The sequence below is a fragment of the Vipera ursinii genome (genome assembly GCF_947247035.1).
Source record: "Vipera ursinii genome assembly, chromosome: 2".
In the NCBI taxonomy this organism is placed as follows: domain Eukaryota; kingdom Metazoa; phylum Chordata; class Lepidosauria; order Squamata; family Viperidae; genus Vipera; species Vipera ursinii.
Window position 1 is genome coordinate 124991908 of NC_139513.1, and position 19117 is coordinate 125011024.

Below are 19117 nucleotides of genomic sequence, written 5' to 3' on the forward strand. Positions count from 1 at the left end.
ACTTCAACAATTGTCTTAGTTCTTATATGCAAGATGGCAAGTAATATATAAATCCCATCAGCAGACAAGTCTGCACATGCTGAAAAGCTCATCATTTCTGTATCAGTGGATATACCATATTTTTAATCTCACATAATTATTTAAATAGACATCCCTCGGTATAAGGTGCAAATCAGGAAGACTTACATCCAACAATGGACTCCAAATCATCCTGCCAACATCCTCCAAAGCCATTAAGATTTGCTTAGACCCACCTCAATGTACTATTTCTTTTCCCCAACAGCAGGCAACCCTAGGATTAGCTGGCAATAACCTCATGCAAAAACATCATTGCTGGGATCCCAAATTAATTCAATCTCATTATCCCGGTTTACCCAGCTACAAGAAGACCTTCTCCATCATGTTACTTCATACAATTTTGATTTTGCAAATTCAAAGAGGCTGCCCACATTATCTGGCCCCTAATCAGGAAGATTAGGTGCAAAACAATCCTCAGAACGCAAAATTTGCTTAATTGTCGGCAGAAGAACACAAGCAGAAAAAGATAAGTGTAAGCCAGATGTGAGTTCAATGTTTATTTGCTGCAGGTGCTCTGTGCTAAATCACAAAGTTGTGGGAAATAAAAGTTCCAGACCAGCCCTGAAAAACAGACTCAAAACAAAATTGTAACCCAACTGTTTGGCCTATAATATCTTTCACTCTCCCCATTTTCCCCTTGTGCTACAGCAATATGCAGGAATCCTGTCATGTTTCATAAAAACAATCTTTAAAACAAATACAAAATAATCTTAAGGGGTAAGAAATCTGTACAGAGGGTATCTACAACTCAGATAAATAGACTGATAGAGAGATGGGTTTGGAAGCTTGGAGAACTGGGTGAGGAATCAAGAGTTCCCCAAAACTTTGCAAGGGAAAGCAGCCTTCTTTGTGGCTCTCCTCCCCCCTCCCCCCACAAACCTAGTTGAAAACATTAGCCAGCAAACCCAGCCCCGCCAAATCCCTAATCTCTTACTTGTGCTTCACTCAGTCAAGGACTACTAATTCCACTGGTCCAAGGCAACCTCAGCTGAACTAATCCGGCCTCATCCCTGCCAAAAACAAACTGCAACAGGACTGATCAGCAAGACACCCACCAGGATGTGTGCTTTACCCTTCCTTATTATTGGAAGTTTTTTTTTTCTTCTCCTTCCTTAAACTCTGCTAGTCTGGGCCACTATTCCAATGCTAAATAAAAAAAGAGGGTGGAGATTTCACAGCCAGCAGTTGAGTGGGGCAGTCCCCACATGTTGTTGGCAAAATCTTCCTGCAAAGCATCAATACTAAATCACACAATCGGCTTGCCCATTTCTGCAAGCTTGTGAACTGGCTTTCAGCAATAACAAGAACAACCTAAAGCAGGTGCCCTCTAGAACGAGGACAGTGGAAATCCTGGAGATGGCAGCCTTGCACGAGGCCACTAATCCAGGCGTTGGAGCAGTCATCTCGATTGCTCAATACTCCTAATGTTTAATTATAAAAAAAGTGAAAGAGGGTCCCAGCTAATCATGCCTAACAGACCACACTGGCTGAATCGCTTTGGGAACAGAAGCCATCAATCTTGCTTAACTAACAAATAAAAAATAAAGGCAATATGGAGTGTCTGTGGAATCTCTAGGCTTCAAAGCTAGCATGTCTGCTCTATAGATCAATGTACAGCTTTAAAGGTCCATGGTCCACTCCTGGTGCTTGGGCTTTAGAGAGTAGCAACGGCAACTTAAAATAGAGTTACATCCCCCTTAGGGGTGTATACTGCATGATGCGCTCTGCCTCTCCATTAGCTCACACAATGAACAAATCAACTATGATAGCCCAAAAGACTCTCGCCACTTTCTCTTCGGGTCACATGCACTGCAGAAGATGCAGTGGGGTTCAGGTTGCCAAGATGAGAAGCTGGCATTCTTCCTAAGAAAGAAGTTGGTGAACTGGTGGCTGCCATCAGCCTAGCGCCCCCTTCCCTTCTTCCTGCTCCCAAACAGGAAAAGAATAGCAAAAGCTGAAGCTGGTCCCCTGAGGGTAGCGACAGAGAGCAGACGATCTAGTGCAGCCTCTCGTCCCCCACCCTCAGGAGACGGAGAGGTATCCCCTGCCAAGTTCACCACCACAGAGTTAGGCAAGGTGACTAATGTCGCTTGGTGGAGGAAACCTTCTTCTTGCGTGCAGCAAGCATCTCGTAGAAAGGGTCCCGGCTGATTGCAGCTCTGAAGAGAGAAAAATGGGGCAGGGGGAAAAAGAGAGAATTAAACTCTTCAAAAGCTTCCCAGCAAGACATAAAACAGCCAAGGCTCAGCGTGGCTTCAACTTCTTTCCTAACTCTTTAAGGAAAGTCTTTCTTCACCGGGCATTCTCCCACCTAACAAGGAGATCACCGGATCACTTTTTTAGGTTACAAGAAAGGTAAACATTTTATTGTGATCTCATTAAGGATTGTCCTACCTTGTTTTCTCTTAATCAGAGCATCACAGGTAGTCCTTGACTTACAACTACAATTGGGACTTGAATTTCCATCATAAATCGTTACACTTGTAAATTCTTGCATGGCAGGTTCAGATTTTGCACCCATCTTTAATGCAATAGTAAGTCGAGTAAGTGTGAATCCTGCTTAAAATTGCAAATCATAATCAAGAGACTGGAGGATACCAATAAAGAAGAAAATGTGAAGCCCAGGGTTGAAATGAGGGATCCTTCGCGCTCTCTGAACTTGGTTGTTTTCTTGCAGATGTTTCATTATCCAAACTAGTAACATCAACTGTTGACGTTACTTATTTTGGGTAATGAAACATCTCAAGAAAACGAGCAAGCTCAGAGAGAACCAAGGACCCCTGGCTGCAGGATGCTGCAACCAGTCATAGATGTGAGCCAGTCGCCCAAATTGAGATCATGTGACCGCAGGGGTGGGATAATGGTCATAAGTTTGAATTTAGGCCATAACCAATTTTTTTTTTTGGGGGGGGGGCTGTCATTAATTCAAAATGTCATTAAGCAAATAGTCGTAAGTCAAGGACTACCTCTATCCCTACAAGCCTATTGACAAATATTGGCAAAAATCTAATGCTGCTCCCCTCTCCCCAATTTCAGGTTCTTCTTTGGCAAGAGATTTATACTTCCTCTTACTGCTTCCCTATCAAAAATCTGAATTATGCATGAAGTTCTAGTAAATTCCCATATTGCTTCAAATACTGGCCATTCCCTTCTTCCATCTCACTTGATGCATTTGATCCACTCTTCCTTCTCTTCTGTAGTGGGTGCTGAGATGCGATACACAGTGTGGTTTCCTTCTACCACACGTCCGTCTGCCTCAGTCTTACATGCTTTGATGACCTGGTCCTTGTTGTCAGGGATATACAGTTCAAAGCAGTTCTGCAAGAAGGACATGTCAAAACTTATTCATTAAAAATGAAGTCAGAAGTGTTAACACAGAGAATTCAGTTGACATAAAAGTCACAAGTTTTCTGCAGCACATATCAGTTCCATAAACCACTTCTGTTAACTGAAGTAGGAAGATACCAATTCAACATAGTTTCCTATGTAATCCAAAATGATAAATTATGATTCCCAATTAAACCGTCAATATTAATCTTGAATCAATCACTGTGGCTTATTCCAAACCTGATCGTATTAATTTCCAAATTCAGTTGAAACAGGCAACAATAGTTAAAAGGCTTTCCAATTTGATTGGTCCTCCATTTGAGGCGTGAACAAAAGAAAACCTGTTAAGTGTTGTCAAGAAGTGTCTTCATCTCTTCTTTTATTAAGCCAAAATCAGATTATAGCAATTTATAAAAATGCTAATGTGGCATCTACATAGTAGCTCAGATGCTACAAAGTTCATCTTCACTGGGCAACCATTTCAGAACAGGGCATATCAGTTGTCCATACTTCAGGAATCATTTGGAATGCTTGGGAACATGAGCAGATCACCTCTTCCTTAAGGTAACTAAATCTTTTTTCAGGCTACAGTGTAAGATACAGCTACTGTACATTAAAGAAGTGCTGCTCCCTTTGTTTATTTATTCAATTTTTGAACCGCTCATCTCAGACAGAGGGAGGGAGGGGGAGAGAGAGGGAGGGAGGGAGAGAGAGGAGAGAGAGGGAGAGAGAGAGAGGGAGAGAGAGAGGGAGAGGGAGGGAGGGAGGGAGGGAGGGAGGGAGAGAGAGAGAGAGAGAGAGAGAGAGAGAGAGAGAGAGAGAGAGAGAGAGAGAGAACAGTTAGGAAAGCTATTAAAATTGTTTCTTACCTGCTGGGTCGAAGGAAGAAATTACTTCTTTTTTTTCCTTTTCCTTTCCCTTTTTTTCCACACACCCCATTTTTCTTTTCTTTGTAATTTTTGTAATTTGCATTGATGTTTATCTTTTATATGTAGAATTCTTAATAATGTTATTTGTATTAAAAAAAAGTAAATGCTCTCTTGTATCAAAGAAGTACTGTTCCCTCGAGATCTAGAACATCTCTTCCAAATCACTTCTGAAGTATGGACAGCCTTAGTAAATGTTTTGTGCACTAAAATAAAATATTCTAAAAACAAAACAAAACCCCACAACCCACCACCTTAAGAATCATCTGATCAAGATTTATTGGAAGATAGATCAAAGGCAGCAAAGGTAGGGCTTGAAAATGTTGTGGGTAAGACGGCCAATTCTCAGAAGTCTACCTTCTTCCTCTGTAGGATTTCCCTGAGCTCAGTGCTGTGGGGGTGTCATGCATAATTTTCCTTCTCTCGTTGAGTAAACAGAAATAGAACCAGTTCTAACAATGTAGGCAAGCCTGCTTATTAACTCATATTTCAGGGTTTCTCCCACTTTTCTTGAATTCTCTCTCATTTTCTTTTAAAGCATGCAGAACAGCAACAGCGAGGGCTTGGGAGAGTTCTCTGGGAGATTCATTTTGGTTTTGAATAACAATTTCCTACCTTTGTGCATATACTAGAATTTTCATTTGCTTCCAACAAGAAACCATGCTTTCAACTTTGAGTAACCATAGTAAAACAAAAAACAAAAAAGGAACGAAAGGTTGCAAAAAGGTGACCTCACCCCATTTCACAACAGTCTCCAGACTTAGTATTACTCACCGGCTTCTTAGAATCTTCCACCTCACGGATGCTTAGATTCTCCAATGGAATAATGCCTCTTGGTTCCTTGTCCTACAAGATGGTCAGATTTGAATCCATAAGTTATCTTCTCAGTTCATTCATCACAAAGCGAAGTGGGAAAACCCTCCTCTCTCAGACAAATATATCCAGACAAATGCTTTAAAGACAAAACTTTCAGTGAGGAAGCCTATCATAATAAAGTAAGGAGAAAATGGCATGAAAAAGGCCAACAAATATATTGGGAAACAATCTTTTCTGGTTTTCATTGTAGTATTTGGGCTTTCTCCCATTCCAATAGGTTTTAGCACAACAGTTTATGCTAAATAAACTGTTAAAATAAGACTTCACACTGAGGCTCACCATTTAGAGTAGCACCAGAGCAAGACTTCCAGTTTTGAAACGTAGCAACACGGCCGAGGGATTGAAGGGCTCCACACCCAATGGCTGAATTCATTCTGCCAGGGGACCCTAAATGGGTCTAAAGTCGCCCTGGAGAGGCGACAGTGGGGCTCCGTGTTGATCACAGAAAGATGGTTGATCTGGGGGAAGCCCTCCAAACCGACAGAAGAAAGGCTAGCTGCACCTCGGTGACTAGCCCAAGCTACCGGCAGCCAAAGTCCAAAAGCACCAATTAGAATAGACTGTGAACGGCATGTTGGAAATTGGGTGAGAATATCAATCTTTTCTATCTTGCAACTTTCCTAGAAAAGTTCCCTAAGAAGCAAAAACCCTCTGAAAGTGAGAAGGAGGGGAAATGCCCCACCCTTCCATAGACAGAAGTGGCTCTAATTTTTTGATGAACAGAAACATATTGAAATGGAATTTAATATAAAGCTATAGTCTGGATAAACCTGAAAATTGTGGAAATTATTAAGATCTTCCCTTTGAAAGAGTATTGATGAAATTACAAGAAAATAATTTTTTGTCTTAAAAGTTGGAAAATGAATAGCTACTGACATCTAGTGGTGGATTACAGTATAAAATTATAGCTGTTTCGGCTCAGAAACTGGCAAGACACCCAGAAACAGATAACAACCTGTCCCTTTGATCCTCAGTGATTCTCAGCTAAACAGAGAACAGCTGGGAACAGCGGAGAGAAAATACAGTGGGCTATCTACTACAGACTGAGAACTATAAAAATTGCTGACCTTCCTGGATTATAAACAATTACTGAGCTGTGATCTTTAGGCTCAAGAATTGTTTGCAGAGAAAGAAAAACCTTGAATTTTGGCTACCTTTCTAGGGGCGAAGCTCCTGAACTGCTCTTAGGTAGTTGAACATTTTGGACTGCAAATGTTGGCTGGTTGATAATTGTAGGATGCCTGAGCAGAAGAACCATTATAAAATATTGCTTTTAGTGGTGGATTGATAATTGGAAAAGTATTGGACTATAAAGGCTATACATAAAGATAAGAATTATACAAGACTTTGTTGTTTGGATCTTAAGTTTGGTTGGTTGGTTAAGACTAATATATGGGATTATGGTACCTGTGAAAGATTATTTGGAGGGGGGAGATAAAATGGATGTTGTATACCTAACTAAAAGTGGTAGGAAACCACACCCAAGATTCTTTTTTGAAACTCCCAGCCTGGAACATCAGAGATCTGCAGGAGTAATACTTCAAGACAAGGCAAATATCTTCCAGGAGGAAATGCATGCTATGTTGCAACTAATTCAAAGGACAATTGTTTCAAATTATGATGAGATTAAAAATAATTTAGATGATATAAATGAGCACATCTTTAACCTAAACTTACAACTAAAAAACTCTCAGAAAATGATGATTTAAGAATGAACAAATAAATGAGACAATAGAACACAAATCAAAGGAAAATGACCCAAAGATGGAGGCTACAAATGAAAGGAATTACAGCTTAACACAGCCAAAGAAAAATCTGCAAGATTCTGTTGTAATATTGGAAAAGGAAAAAGCATCTTATTTTTCAGGACTTCAAAATAAACAGAGGACAAGAAAGAAGATCCGATAAAATGGATTATAGAGATGCCAGCAGAACCACTAGAGTTTGGAAGACAAAAAATGAAACGAGAAACTGAGGGAGAAGTAAAGAAAAGATGTTATACACTGATATTGATGTTATTTGTATAAACACTAGGAAAAAAATTTCATTCAACTTTGTATGTATCAAAAATACTAAGAATTGTACTTACTCAATGTTGGCAAAAGGAAAATATTATTGGAAGAAGAGAAAATCAAGGAAATGTATCACTAGCTAGTATGTTGATTATGGAATCATAGAAATTAACAATTATTGATTGTTGTTAAATATACGAACCCAGACAACAGTTGTTTACAAAGCACTAAAGATTGTTATTGTAAAAAAATAATAAAATATATTTTAAAAAAACAAAGTAGCACCAGAGCCACCCTAGGTTGTACTTGGGTGCACCTGCACAAATGGTACTAGTCTGAAACACTCACCGTGGTGTACTCAAAGTAGTAAAGGCAGTTGTCTGTCAAGATGAACCAGCGTCGCTTCCACGTCTTCACTCGGCCACCTGCACAAGGGAGAAGCAAGCTTGACAATGCTTGCCCAGGCCAAAAAACTGGCTCTGGACACAAGAGCAGCTAAGGCAAAGGCAGAGCTACAGCCTACGGGCACAACAGACAGTAGCCGAGCACATAGTTGTCAAGAGCGCAAGCAGAGCCAGGCCCACACCAAAACAGCAGGTGGCTTTCAGCTGAGCATGACAGCTTGGGGAAGTGGAAAAGGTTGCATTGGTCAACCCTAATATATGCTACCGAACAAACCTGCATCTGCTCTGCACAAGGATGGAGAAGAGGCAACAGATTTCCACTAGGATATAGGCTTAGACTTACTATGAGTAAAGTTTACATTTTAGCCAGATCCTCAGATGAAGATGCTCTCTAGGATTCCACCTGACTCTAGAAAGCCCAACCTACACCACCCCTTCACCTCTTACTTCATAAACAACCCTTTTATTATAATTTAGGTGAAAGAAGAGGGAATTATTTACACCCTATGATAATTTGGCAGCCAGGAAATAACCTTTTTGATCTTGATGCTTTCAGCCCTACCTGACCATGACGTAATATTTTATTTTAAGATTCAATAAGCTAGGATAAGAAAATGTCCTTGATCAAAAAGGGTGACAGGAATAGCTATCCCCGCCCCATGTGCCTTCAAGATGTAATGAGGCTTCTGGATTTGTGAAACATTACTTGTAACCCATGCAAGAAAAAGGAAGCAACTAAAGGGTGTGATATTGGAATTTGGTCTTAGCTTCTTTCAACTCCATGCCTTCTAGATTTCTTATATTACTATCTCAGGCCTATGATTCCCATTTTCCCAGCCTAAGACAGCAGTCCAAATCACCCAAAGGGTACCAGATGGACAAACGTTATCTCAGGTAAACAGGTTATTTTCAAATGAGATTTCCCCAAATAGATGGGAGATATGTCTACAAGGGAGTAATTAACCCCTATTAGGGATAGGTATATAGAGATCTCCTTTCTTTTTCCTAAGTTCCTCACAGGTAAAACAATCTGGCTTCACCAGTTGCTAAATAACCTGTTTACTCCCAGTGCGTTTCAGACATTTATCCTTTACCAAGGAACACTCCAAAACAGAAGCTCAGTGGAAAAGTCATAAATCCTGTCAGCTTATTTCATAGCAACACTGGTTCTTTCTGGGGGGTTTTTTCCTCCCCTTTTCCCCAACTAAACCGTGCCCACAATTAGCCAATAGCTTTATCCTGAAAATCAAATCAATGTCAATAGGAAGATTCAGATTCAGGGAAGGACATTACTTTTGGCAAACTGTGGGAAAATATTTAAAAAACTGACCTCAGGTTTTGTCAAGAGATTTAGAAACGTTGAAGGAATTGGTAGAAATAGATACTATTCTGAACACTTATTTCCCAGAGAGGCCACCAAGGTTACTTCCATCCACAACTGCCTGCCTTCACTCATTAAAGGACAAAAGTTTGCACAGCTCCCTTGGGCTGGTCTAGCCAGCTTATGCAAGGGGGGGGGTGTCCTGTGGTTCCAAGAGGCAGAGCAAAGTTGAGAAGAGGCAAAATTAGCTCAATCAGCAGTGGGTATTCTGCCAAACCCAGAATAACAGAGTTGAGCCAACCAGAGATTACCAGGCGCAAAAATATGAAGATCCACTCAGGGAGATCCTGACCGCCACATATAGGCACAGACAACAAGACGACTTCATTCAAGCAACATAAAAACAAAAACAGAACAGGACAATGGTGGATGGAAGAAGCCAATTGCTCCAGATAATGTGTGCTACAGTCCCCAAGGAACCTAGAAACCTTCAAGTGTTGTGAGTCCCTTGTATTATGGAATGACCGACTTCATCGCAAGTCAATACATTAAATAAAGGCAAAGAAAACAAAGCCTCCTCAGGAGAGCCGGTTGGTAAGCTCAGAAATTCTCCAGCTGTATCCTCACAAGTAGTTGGCAGTAGTGTTTTGCCTATTTCCTTTCACTGTAGACAAAACTCACCCAGGTGGACAAACCACCTGTGCCAGCAGAAGACAACTTCCAGAAGAACCCACCAAAAAAGAATGCAGTGAGATACGTAGCTTCTAAGGAACAATAGGCCAACCACCTTTAAACTGAGGATTTCATTAAACAGGAAGAGAAGTGAATTGTCCACAATGACATTGAAACAAGACCAACAATTGAGGATCAGGGCCTTGGATGAAGAAGATGGTGATTAAAGGTTTTTTTTTTATGTACGTGCCCCAAATTGAAAAGCAAAATGTGAAAAGATCTGCCATTTTACCTCCCCTCCTTTTTTTTCTTAAGTTCTTAAACTGAAGCTCTTGTTTGGGGGATGATAGACTTTTCACAATCGATTGCGCATTGCCCCTTATACCCCAAAGGACAGAGAACTCTGGGTATTAGCCATTGTGAGAGGATGGCCGAATTTACATCTGCTGCCCCTAGAGGTGAGAGCTCTATGGGGCAGGCTATACCCAGTGCGGTTGCTCCAGACTTCCATCCCCCCCCCGAGAACTGGCTCTGTGGCCGTAGTGAGAGGACGGTGGCAGGCCTGCCCGGGGGGTTTATCCAGCTGAGTGGCAGCGGCTGGACGGAGGCCTGGGACTCCCTCTCTGAATAGATCCTCCTTATGGACTATTATCTATGGACTGCCTGCGATCCGGACTGCTATTTATGCCTTCCTTTAAATATTCTTCCACGGACTTGTGCGCCCTCAGGGGTGCTCCCCCCTCCTGGGTGCGACCCGCCTTACCAGCCGATTATAACCTCGAGGAAGGGCCCATTTATTGGGACCCTGAGAGTTGGCTGGGCACGGGTAGGGGCCTTCGACGTAGACCTAATAAGAGGCCCCTGATTATTTTTCTTTCAAAATTTTTTAGGGGGTTAGGGAGGCGGGAGGGTTCTTTTGGTTGTTTGGATAAGGGGGGCTATCCAACTACCGCTGTTCTGGCTAGGGCCGATGGAGATCGCAGGGGGGAGGAGCGGGGGTCGGTCACCTCCGGGGCTCCAGGGCTGGTCGTGGGGCTACCTATTCCCACATCAGGGAATGGCAGCAGATGTAGGAGCAGAGGGCCGTATCGATCTCAGGGAAGGCCTCTCCGCTGCTTACAAGCGGTGAGGCACTCCGACCCTCTGGCTCTACCCCAAGGTCCCGGGAGTGAGGGTGTGCAGCCCCCTGAGCTCCGGCTGGTGTATTTGAATGCCAGGTCCGTCTCTAATAAGGCTCCTCTCGTTCGTGATCTGGTCGAGGGTGAGCAGGCGGACCTGGCTTGCATCACGGAGACTTGGTTGGGCCCAGAGGGCGGGATTCCTCTGGTTGACCTTTGCCCACCAGGTTTCCGGGTGCTGCACCGGCCTCGGGCTCAGGGTAGGGGTGGGGGTGTGGCTGTTGTTATGAGGGAGACCTTGTGTCCGCGGGAGGCCACTGTTCCTCAGATAGTCGGGTGTGAGTCTCTCTTTTTGAGATGCGGCCCTGGTGCGCAGTTGGGCTTGCTGCTGGTGTACCTTTCGCCTAGTCACGCAGCAGCAGCCCTGCCTGAGCTGCTCGATGTCCTCTCTGGGCTGGTGGTTGAGTTCCCGAAACTTATAGTTTTGGGGGACTTCAATCTACCATCGCTGGGAGGATCATCTGAGTTGGCTCGGGAGTTCATGGCTTCCATGACGGCCATGGACCTGACGCAAGTAATTTCGGGACCGACTCATGAGGGAGGCCACACCCTTGACCTAGTTTTTTTATCTGGACGGTGGTTAGATGATCTTGGTGGGGGCTCTCCAATTATTATGCCCCTGTCATGGACCGATCATCATCTCCTGCGGCTGGTCTTCCGTTTTGCCACCCCCCGCCGTGGGTGTTTGGAACCAATTAAATGGTACCGCCCCAGACGCTTAATGGATCCCCAGAGGTTCCAGGCAGCGCTGGGGTCCCCACCTGCCTCCCTTGCTCACAGCTCGGCAGATGCCTTAGTGGAAGCCTGGGAAAGGACGGCCACTGAGGCTCTTGACCGAGTTGTACCCCTGCGGCCCCTGACCCGGTGCAGATCCCGTCGAGCTCCATGGTTCTCTGCGGAGCTTCGGGAGATGAAGCGTCGGAGACGGGGCCTAGAGAGCGGTTGGAGGTCCAGCCGATCCGAATCCGACCGATTGCGACTAAGAGCCTACATTAGGTCTTATCTCGCTGCGATAAGGGAGGCGAGGTCTAACCACTTCGCCACCCTTATCGCGTCCGCAGATAATCGCCCGGCCGCCCTGTTTAGGGTGACTCGCTCCCTCCTAAATCAGGAGGTGAGGGAGGATCCCTTGCAGGGTCGTGCCGAGGAGTTTAACCAACATCTGTCGGACAAAATCGCTCGGATTCGGACCGGTCTGGACTCTGACTGGGCAGAGTCTGACGATCAGGACACTGGCGGTCTTGTCGATATCATCTGGGAGGAGTTTGATTCTGTGACTCCGGAGGAAGTGGACAGGATCATGGGGAGGCTGAGCACCACCACGTGTTTATTGGACCCGTGCCCTTCCTGGCTGGTCTATGCAGCCCGGGAGAGGACACGCAGCTGGTTCCAGGCAGTTATATCGGCTTCTCTGAGTGAGGGTTGCTTCCCCGCCGTCTTGAAAGAGGCGGTGGTGAGGCCTCTCCTCAAGAAGCCTGCCTTGGACCCAGCTGTATTAAACAACTTTCGTCCTGTCTCCAACCTTCGCTTTCTTGCGAAGGTTGTTGAGAGTGTGGTGGCGCATCAGCTCCCTCTGGTCCTGGATGAAGCGGATTATCTAGACCCGTACCAATCGGGTTTCAGGCCCGGGCACAGCACGGAGACGGCATTGGTCGCGCTGGTGAATGATCTCTGGAGGGCTCGGGACAGGGGATATTCCTCTGTTCTAGTCCTATTAGACCTCTCGGCGGCTTTCGATACCATCGACCATGGTATCTTGCTGCGGCGTCTCAGGGGATTGGGAGTGGGAGGCACAGTTTTACAGTGGTTCTCCTCCTATCTCCGGGGACGTTCGCAGTCGGTGTTGGCAGGAGGACAGAGGTCGACCGTGAGGTCTCTCATTTGTGGAGTTCCTCAGGGGTCGGTCCTCTCGCCTCTCCTGTTCAACATCTACATGAAACCGCTGGGTGAGATCATTCGTGGCTTTGGAGTTGGGTATCATCAGTACGCTGATGATACCCAACTTTTCCTTTCGACCCCAAACCACCCCAGTGATGCCCTCAACGTGATGTCCCGGTGCCTGGAGGCGGTTCGGGTCTGGATGGGGAGGAACAGACTCCAACTCAACCCCGACAAGACTGAGTGGCTTTGCATACCTTCATCCCGGGTTTATTCGGATGTTCCACCTTTGGCTATGGGGGGTGAACTATTACCCCCCGTAGATAGGGCTCGCAACTTGGGAGTCCTCCTAGATTCGCGGCTCACCCTGGAAGACCATATAGGAGCTGTGACTAGGGGGGCCTTCGCCCAGGTTCGCCTGGTGCGCCAGTTGCGGCCCTATCTTAGCCGGGATGATTTGTGCACGGTCACTCATGCGCTCGTGTCCTCTCGTCTAGACTACTGCAACGCTCTCTACATGGGGCTGCCCTTGAGGACCACCCGGAAGCTCCAACTGGTACAGAATGCAGCCGCGAGAGTTGTGTTGGGAGTCTCCCGATACTCCCACGTTACACCGCTGCTCCGTGAGCTGCATTGGTTGCCAGTTGTCTTACGGGTGAGATTCAAGGTACTGGTAACAGTGTTTAAAGCCCTTCATGGCATGGGGCCGGAGTACCTTAGGGAACATCTGCTGCCGGCATCAAGCTCCCTGCGCCCTGTGCGTTCCCACAGAGAGGGCCTCCTCAGGGTGCCACCGATCAGAGAATGTCGATTGGTGGTCCCCAGGGGGAGATCCTTCTCTGTGGGCGCTCCGGAGCTGTGGAATCAGCTCCGGTAGAGCTCCGGATGGCGCCCGATCTTCGCTCCTTTCGTCGCGATCTCAAGACGTTTCTGTTTGTTCAAGCCGGCCTAGCCTGATGGGGATTGGTGGGGTTTTTATTCTTGTGTTTTAATTTTAATTTGGTGTTTTAGAACTTGATTCCAACTGTTTTAATATGGGCAATTATTTAATCTTGTTTTAACGTTTGTATTTAGTATTTTATTCTGCCCTGTGAACCGCCCTGAGTCCTCAGGGAGAAGGGCGGTATATAAATATTATTAAAATTAAAAAATTAAATTACATTTGTCAATTTCAAAACACCCTTGAACTTGGGTGAATATGTAAATAACTACTAGAGTTCCAGTGTGTAATTAGAGGGACAGAAACCACCAGCAGATTTTAGCCATCTTTTTCTAAATGTTATCTTTTGAGCAATTGAGCAACTGTAAGTATTTCTTGAATCCCAATTCAAGAAATACCCTCGCTCCAGAGAATTCCAATTTGCTACCATATTTACGGCAGAGAAATGCTGAGACGACAGTATTATATCTGAATGTTACAAGCCAAGAACACTTATGGATAATAATTGAGAGTTAAAAAAAATCCCAAAGAGTTCCTTGCTGTCAACTATTGTTCATCCTTAATTTCAGTTCAGACATGGCAATTCTAATATTTGGGGTATATTTTTAATGACCTAGGGAGACTCCTACAGTAAAAGATATACCTACATTTCTTTTTAGTTACATACTATTTAACCCTTCAAGATATACTGTAAACCACTCAATACAGTTATAGTTAATGCTAATATGATTAACAAATTTTGGGACTCCATCCTTTTGGATACAAATTCATTGTTTGGCATTAATGAAACCTTTGCCTTCATCAGCCAGGCATCTCCAGGGATGCTGATACTCTAATAACCATGCAGGCTGAAAATTACAGGAGTTAGTCTTAACTCATTGGGCAGACTCCTGGTTGGGGAAGGTCCTGATCCTGTTATTATTCTATGTCCATAGAATAAAAAGGATAACCTATTTTACAGGTTTATTGTAAAAATAAAAAAGATTGTAAAACAGTTACATCCATAAATTGATCAATAAGTTAACCAATTGAAAATAACAGCTTAATTATGCATGGTGGATTCTAATCAGTTGGAGTGACACTGAACCAACCTGATAAGAGATAGGATCATGGTCTTCTCTCCTCTGATCCAGTTGGACATTTTGATTCTGTCCCATCCCAACTGGAAACTACCTCATATATAATTAAGGGAAGGGTCTTCTCTGTTCCAAACAGGACCAGAGTATGGCTAACTCATTGCTACAATCAATTAAACAACTCATATTTTATTATTCCTTTTCACACTGGCACCATTTTTGTTTTGCTTATTGCCCTTGGATGAAAATTACATATTACTAATAGGGATTCTGCATTTAAACTTGCTCTTGATTGTTTCCATTCTTTGCTTCTTTTTTAACGACAAGCAGGAAATACGGTATGTATGGGCTCCTCTTAAAAGTACTCTCTTAGTGATACTTTTCCTGTCTGAATGTAAGGGGAGTCAATTGAAGATATTTTAGATTTTAAAAAACATGGACTATGCTAGGGGCTTGGGGGACAGATGGAGAACACAACTCCTGAAAAACATATACAAGGAAATAGTTAGAGCATTGTGTAATAAATGGGGAAGAGATTCGTAATTCATCTTACAATGATTTAGGTTCATCAGCTGCATGATGCAGTGATGATGAACAGCTGTTGACTCTCAACACAAACAGGCAAGGTCATCTTCTAGAACAGGGGTGTCAAAACTGCCGGCCCATGGGCCAGATGCGTCATGGTGAAACCGCGCCCACCCCATTGCCGGCAATGGGGGAAAAAAGTTGCGATACATTGCGACACATCACATGACGTTGCGAGTTTGACACCACTGTTCTAGAAGATTTAGGATGGCACTGCAATCATCAAGACTGAGCTTCTAGCATTCTGTAAAAAGTCCTTTGAAGCAGTTACATTGCTGTGAACTGCCCATTACCTAAGACTGGAGTGGTAAAACAATTGTGTGAAATACACAATTTATTATTTAATCTGATTATTTAATCTGATTAATTTATTAATCTGTGTTAAGCTACAACTCCCAGCATCTTTCAAACTTAATGAGAAATGGTTTTTTTTCCCCTGTAATATCTATCCCAGACCAGGTCATGCAACATTTTTGGGTTGGAAGTCATACTTTATTTTTAATTATTAATTTTTTTAACCTGTGAGCACCATACGGAAAAGTTTCAGTAATACTAAGGGCGAGGTGGGGAAAAACAGAGAACCTGACAATTCTGAACTCTCCCCATTTTTATTTTTATTTTGGAATGGGGTTAAACTTGCTCCAATTGATTGTTTCAATTCTTTGCTTCTTTTTTTAAGTATTACTTAAAACTTACCGTACTTGGTAACTGAAAAATTTTCCTATGTGCTCACAGATTGAAAAAAATAAAAATTAAAAATAACGTATGACTCCCAACCCAAAAATGTTGTGTGACGTGTTTTGGAATAGATATTACAGGGAAAAAAATTCTCATTAAGTTTGAAGGATGCTGGGAATTGTAGTTCAGCTAACAGCTTACCATACACAATGTGTCCAAGTTGCACTGAGCTCTACAAGACTTAATTTACTGATCTAAGAATCTCTTTTTGGGCAAAGCAAAGCAGAAAATGACTGTACTCTGTCAAAACTCATCATGTTTTGAGGCATAGTCTACAGTCCCTGTTTTAGAGCATCAAAGTATGCTTAACTTTGTACCTTGGTACTCAACTGCTTTGAAACTCATCAAATTTGTTACTGAACACATTTTCACATGGAAATTTTGTCCCGATACTCATCATTTGTTTGGTACTCAACCCACAACCTGTTGGTGTTGGCTGTCTTGTGACTCACTACATTATTCCTTATGGGAAAATCTGTTTGGTACTCATCATCTTTGGCACTCATTGCGTCTCCTGGAACCAATTAACGATGAGTACCAAGATACCACTGTATTTCTTGATCATATCTAAAAAACCTCTTCGTATGCACATTATGCATACGTCTATATTATCTATCATCCAAGAATACTTCCAAGGGGAGGTGAGCTTCCTCAAGCAAGGATATCCTGCTTGCAAGCTGCCACAGGAGGAATAGTTTCCCCCCCCCCACTTCTATCATGTCCTTCCTAGCTCCTGCCCCTATGGAAGCCCAGGCCTAGTTCTGACAACAGGAAGTACTTCAGGACTTTAGAACTTGCCATACTCACACAAAAGATATCCAGCAAAGTCAATGTGAATTTTAGAAAAGCAGGATGTAGAGGCTAGCTACTGGATTCGTGGTTTAGGAAAGTCACTGCTCTCTCTTCTCTCTCCTTTTGGTGCCTAGCAGAGCACAAGCCTCTTTCTCTTTTCACCTCTGCCTCCCACCGTCCCACGTCTTCCCTTCCCCACCCCACCCCTGAGTTCCCCAGGGACTGTGCAGCTAATTAGCAATGGTGGCAACAATAGCAATACAAGTAACACTAGCAGAAAGTAAAAATAAAAGAGAACAGAAAAACAAGCAAGCACTGCAGCACGGCCTCAGCCCCAGCAAAGCTAGCAAGGAGATATGGGGGTACGTACCTCCTGATGTTTGGGGGCAGGGAAAGGCAGAGCCAAAATCATGGAAACATACAAATGAGGGAAAAAGAAAATTAAAAAACAAAGGACTAAAATTTGCCCTTCGTGCACAATTTAATTGCAGTCAGCAGTGGGCATTGCCCAAGCTAAACATTTTTGAGCAAAAGGGAAAAGGAGGGAGGAAGAGCTCTCCTTAAAGGGAGCCAACATATCTCCTATCTTAATACAAATACAAAAAAAGAGCCGATAAATCTCTGGGGTTACCAGCATGCCAAGGCCATGAATGCAGCAGCCGCTGGGACACTTGATAGACAGGTTCACCTCTCCTGATTAATTCTTGCCATTGGCCATATCACGAATGTGTTTGCCACACAGTTGATTGAGGAGTTAGTGATTTTAGTACCAAGGCAATGGTGAGTGTTAAAATGGCCTGGGGCCAGGAGACCTCTACGGGTGGATGGGAAGGACAGCATGCATCATCAAGGGCCAAAGGGTTCAGCCAAAGAACAGCCATATGTGGAGAAAACCAGGGTTATGTCCCACACATTCAAGGCCAGTGGTCCTACCTGCTCCACCTTTGTTCTCCTGTTACCACCACCTCCTTCAACCCTCCCCTCTGGAACGTAGCAAAGAGGCCTTGTTTCTCACTCGGAGTGAATGATGGAGACCTCCTCCCACTTCTCTGTCTCTGCAGGGTCAGCCTCCGTTTCCCTGTCTTTGCTGTGCTCTTAGCCACATTTTCCTGAATTGCACAATGCTGAAGTTCTCCTTTTTTAAAAAATAATGTCACTGAATAGACATCATCATGACAATTCTAAAAAGATTTGGCTTATGATGACGGGGATCATCCCCGCTGTGGTCGTCTCTTGGGACCTTGTTATTTGGACAAGTCTTCAGGCTATGTTCACTCCACTCAGAGAAAAATTCATAAATCAGGAGTATCTGTTCCACTCTCTTTTGTTGCCCCTGAGAAAAGTTAACAGAGGAAATGTCCAAACCAGGACGCACTGCAGAACTGGGTTTCAAGTGCAATGTTGGGGCTCATGGTATTAGTACCATCACAATCTGAGCCATATTTTTAAAATAGTTGCCACAGAAGTTGAAATACAAACAACAAAGCATTCTCTTTGGAACTGAAGTAAATTTGGAAATTGTTTCCTGAAATGGAATATTAAATGTTGGAATTTGCATTTCACTTCTCAATCCTTATTTCTTTTGTTTCAATCAACCTCTCTTGCTAGATAGCAAGTCTACCCTAAACCATGGTCATTTCTATATCTAAGGGATGGCCAACGAGCAACAACAGTAATAAAAGACATTGTCTTATTCTGATAATCAATTTGGCTATAATTTTACTGATTCATCAAATTTACATAGCCACCCAACTCGCACAAAGTGACAAAATTGTGCTGTCTGTCAGTTACCTCTACCTGCTTAATCTCTTCAATGTGAAGAATCTCTTCAGAACTGGGTCCAGCAGGTAGGCCAACCAAGCAGCCTTCAATTTTTACCCTGAGCCATAACAAGGACAGCTTAATAATTCTGCCCAAATACTACAGCTATTTTTTAATTTGCCAAGCGAGCTAAATATGTTTGCTCAGAAGGCACTTAAATTCCTTTTGTGCAGTTACTCAAGGTCCGTGAAATGTTTTTCAATAAATTTTTAGGAATTGTAAAACTGAAAATGGAAGGGATTTCAATTTTCTGGTGTTTGCTGTGTAATTGAAATCAGCCATCAGATTTTCAACTATGTAATTATTTAAATGGAATGCCTTTCTATTACACATTGAGCAGACATGATACAGATAGACTACAGCTCCATCATCCCATGGCTATCGAGGCTAGTTAGGGAGAAAGAAATTTTGAATCTAACTCCTAAAGCACCGTAGTTTTCCTATTCCCATCACAGAGAATGGAAAGTCTGGACAGTTTGTTACTGAGCTAAGA

The 19117-nt window shown here is 43.4% G+C and overlaps 1 protein-coding gene across 2 annotated transcripts in view; it reads right to left on the reverse strand.

The window, feature by feature from the left end:
• Window positions 1–555: 555 nt before the first annotated feature.
• The window catches only part of CYTH1 (cytohesin 1), a 77630-nt gene continuing 59068 nt past the window's right edge, over window positions 556–19117 (reverse strand). The window contains exons 10-13 of one of the 2 annotated variants that reach the window (XM_083353015.1): window positions 7568–7644; window positions 5106–5177; window positions 3242–3396; window positions 556–2237 (exon numbers count right to left, since the gene is read on the reverse strand). In XM_083353015.1, coding sequence (XP_083209141.1) covers window positions 2159–2237; window positions 3242–3396; window positions 5106–5177; window positions 7568–7644 — 383 coding nt within the window. In that variant the 3' untranslated portion in view covers window positions 556–2158. Of the gene's footprint in view, window positions 2238–3241; window positions 3397–5105; window positions 5178–7567; window positions 7647–19117 lie in introns of both variants that reach the window. The other variant, XM_083353016.1, reaches the window with a different exon arrangement.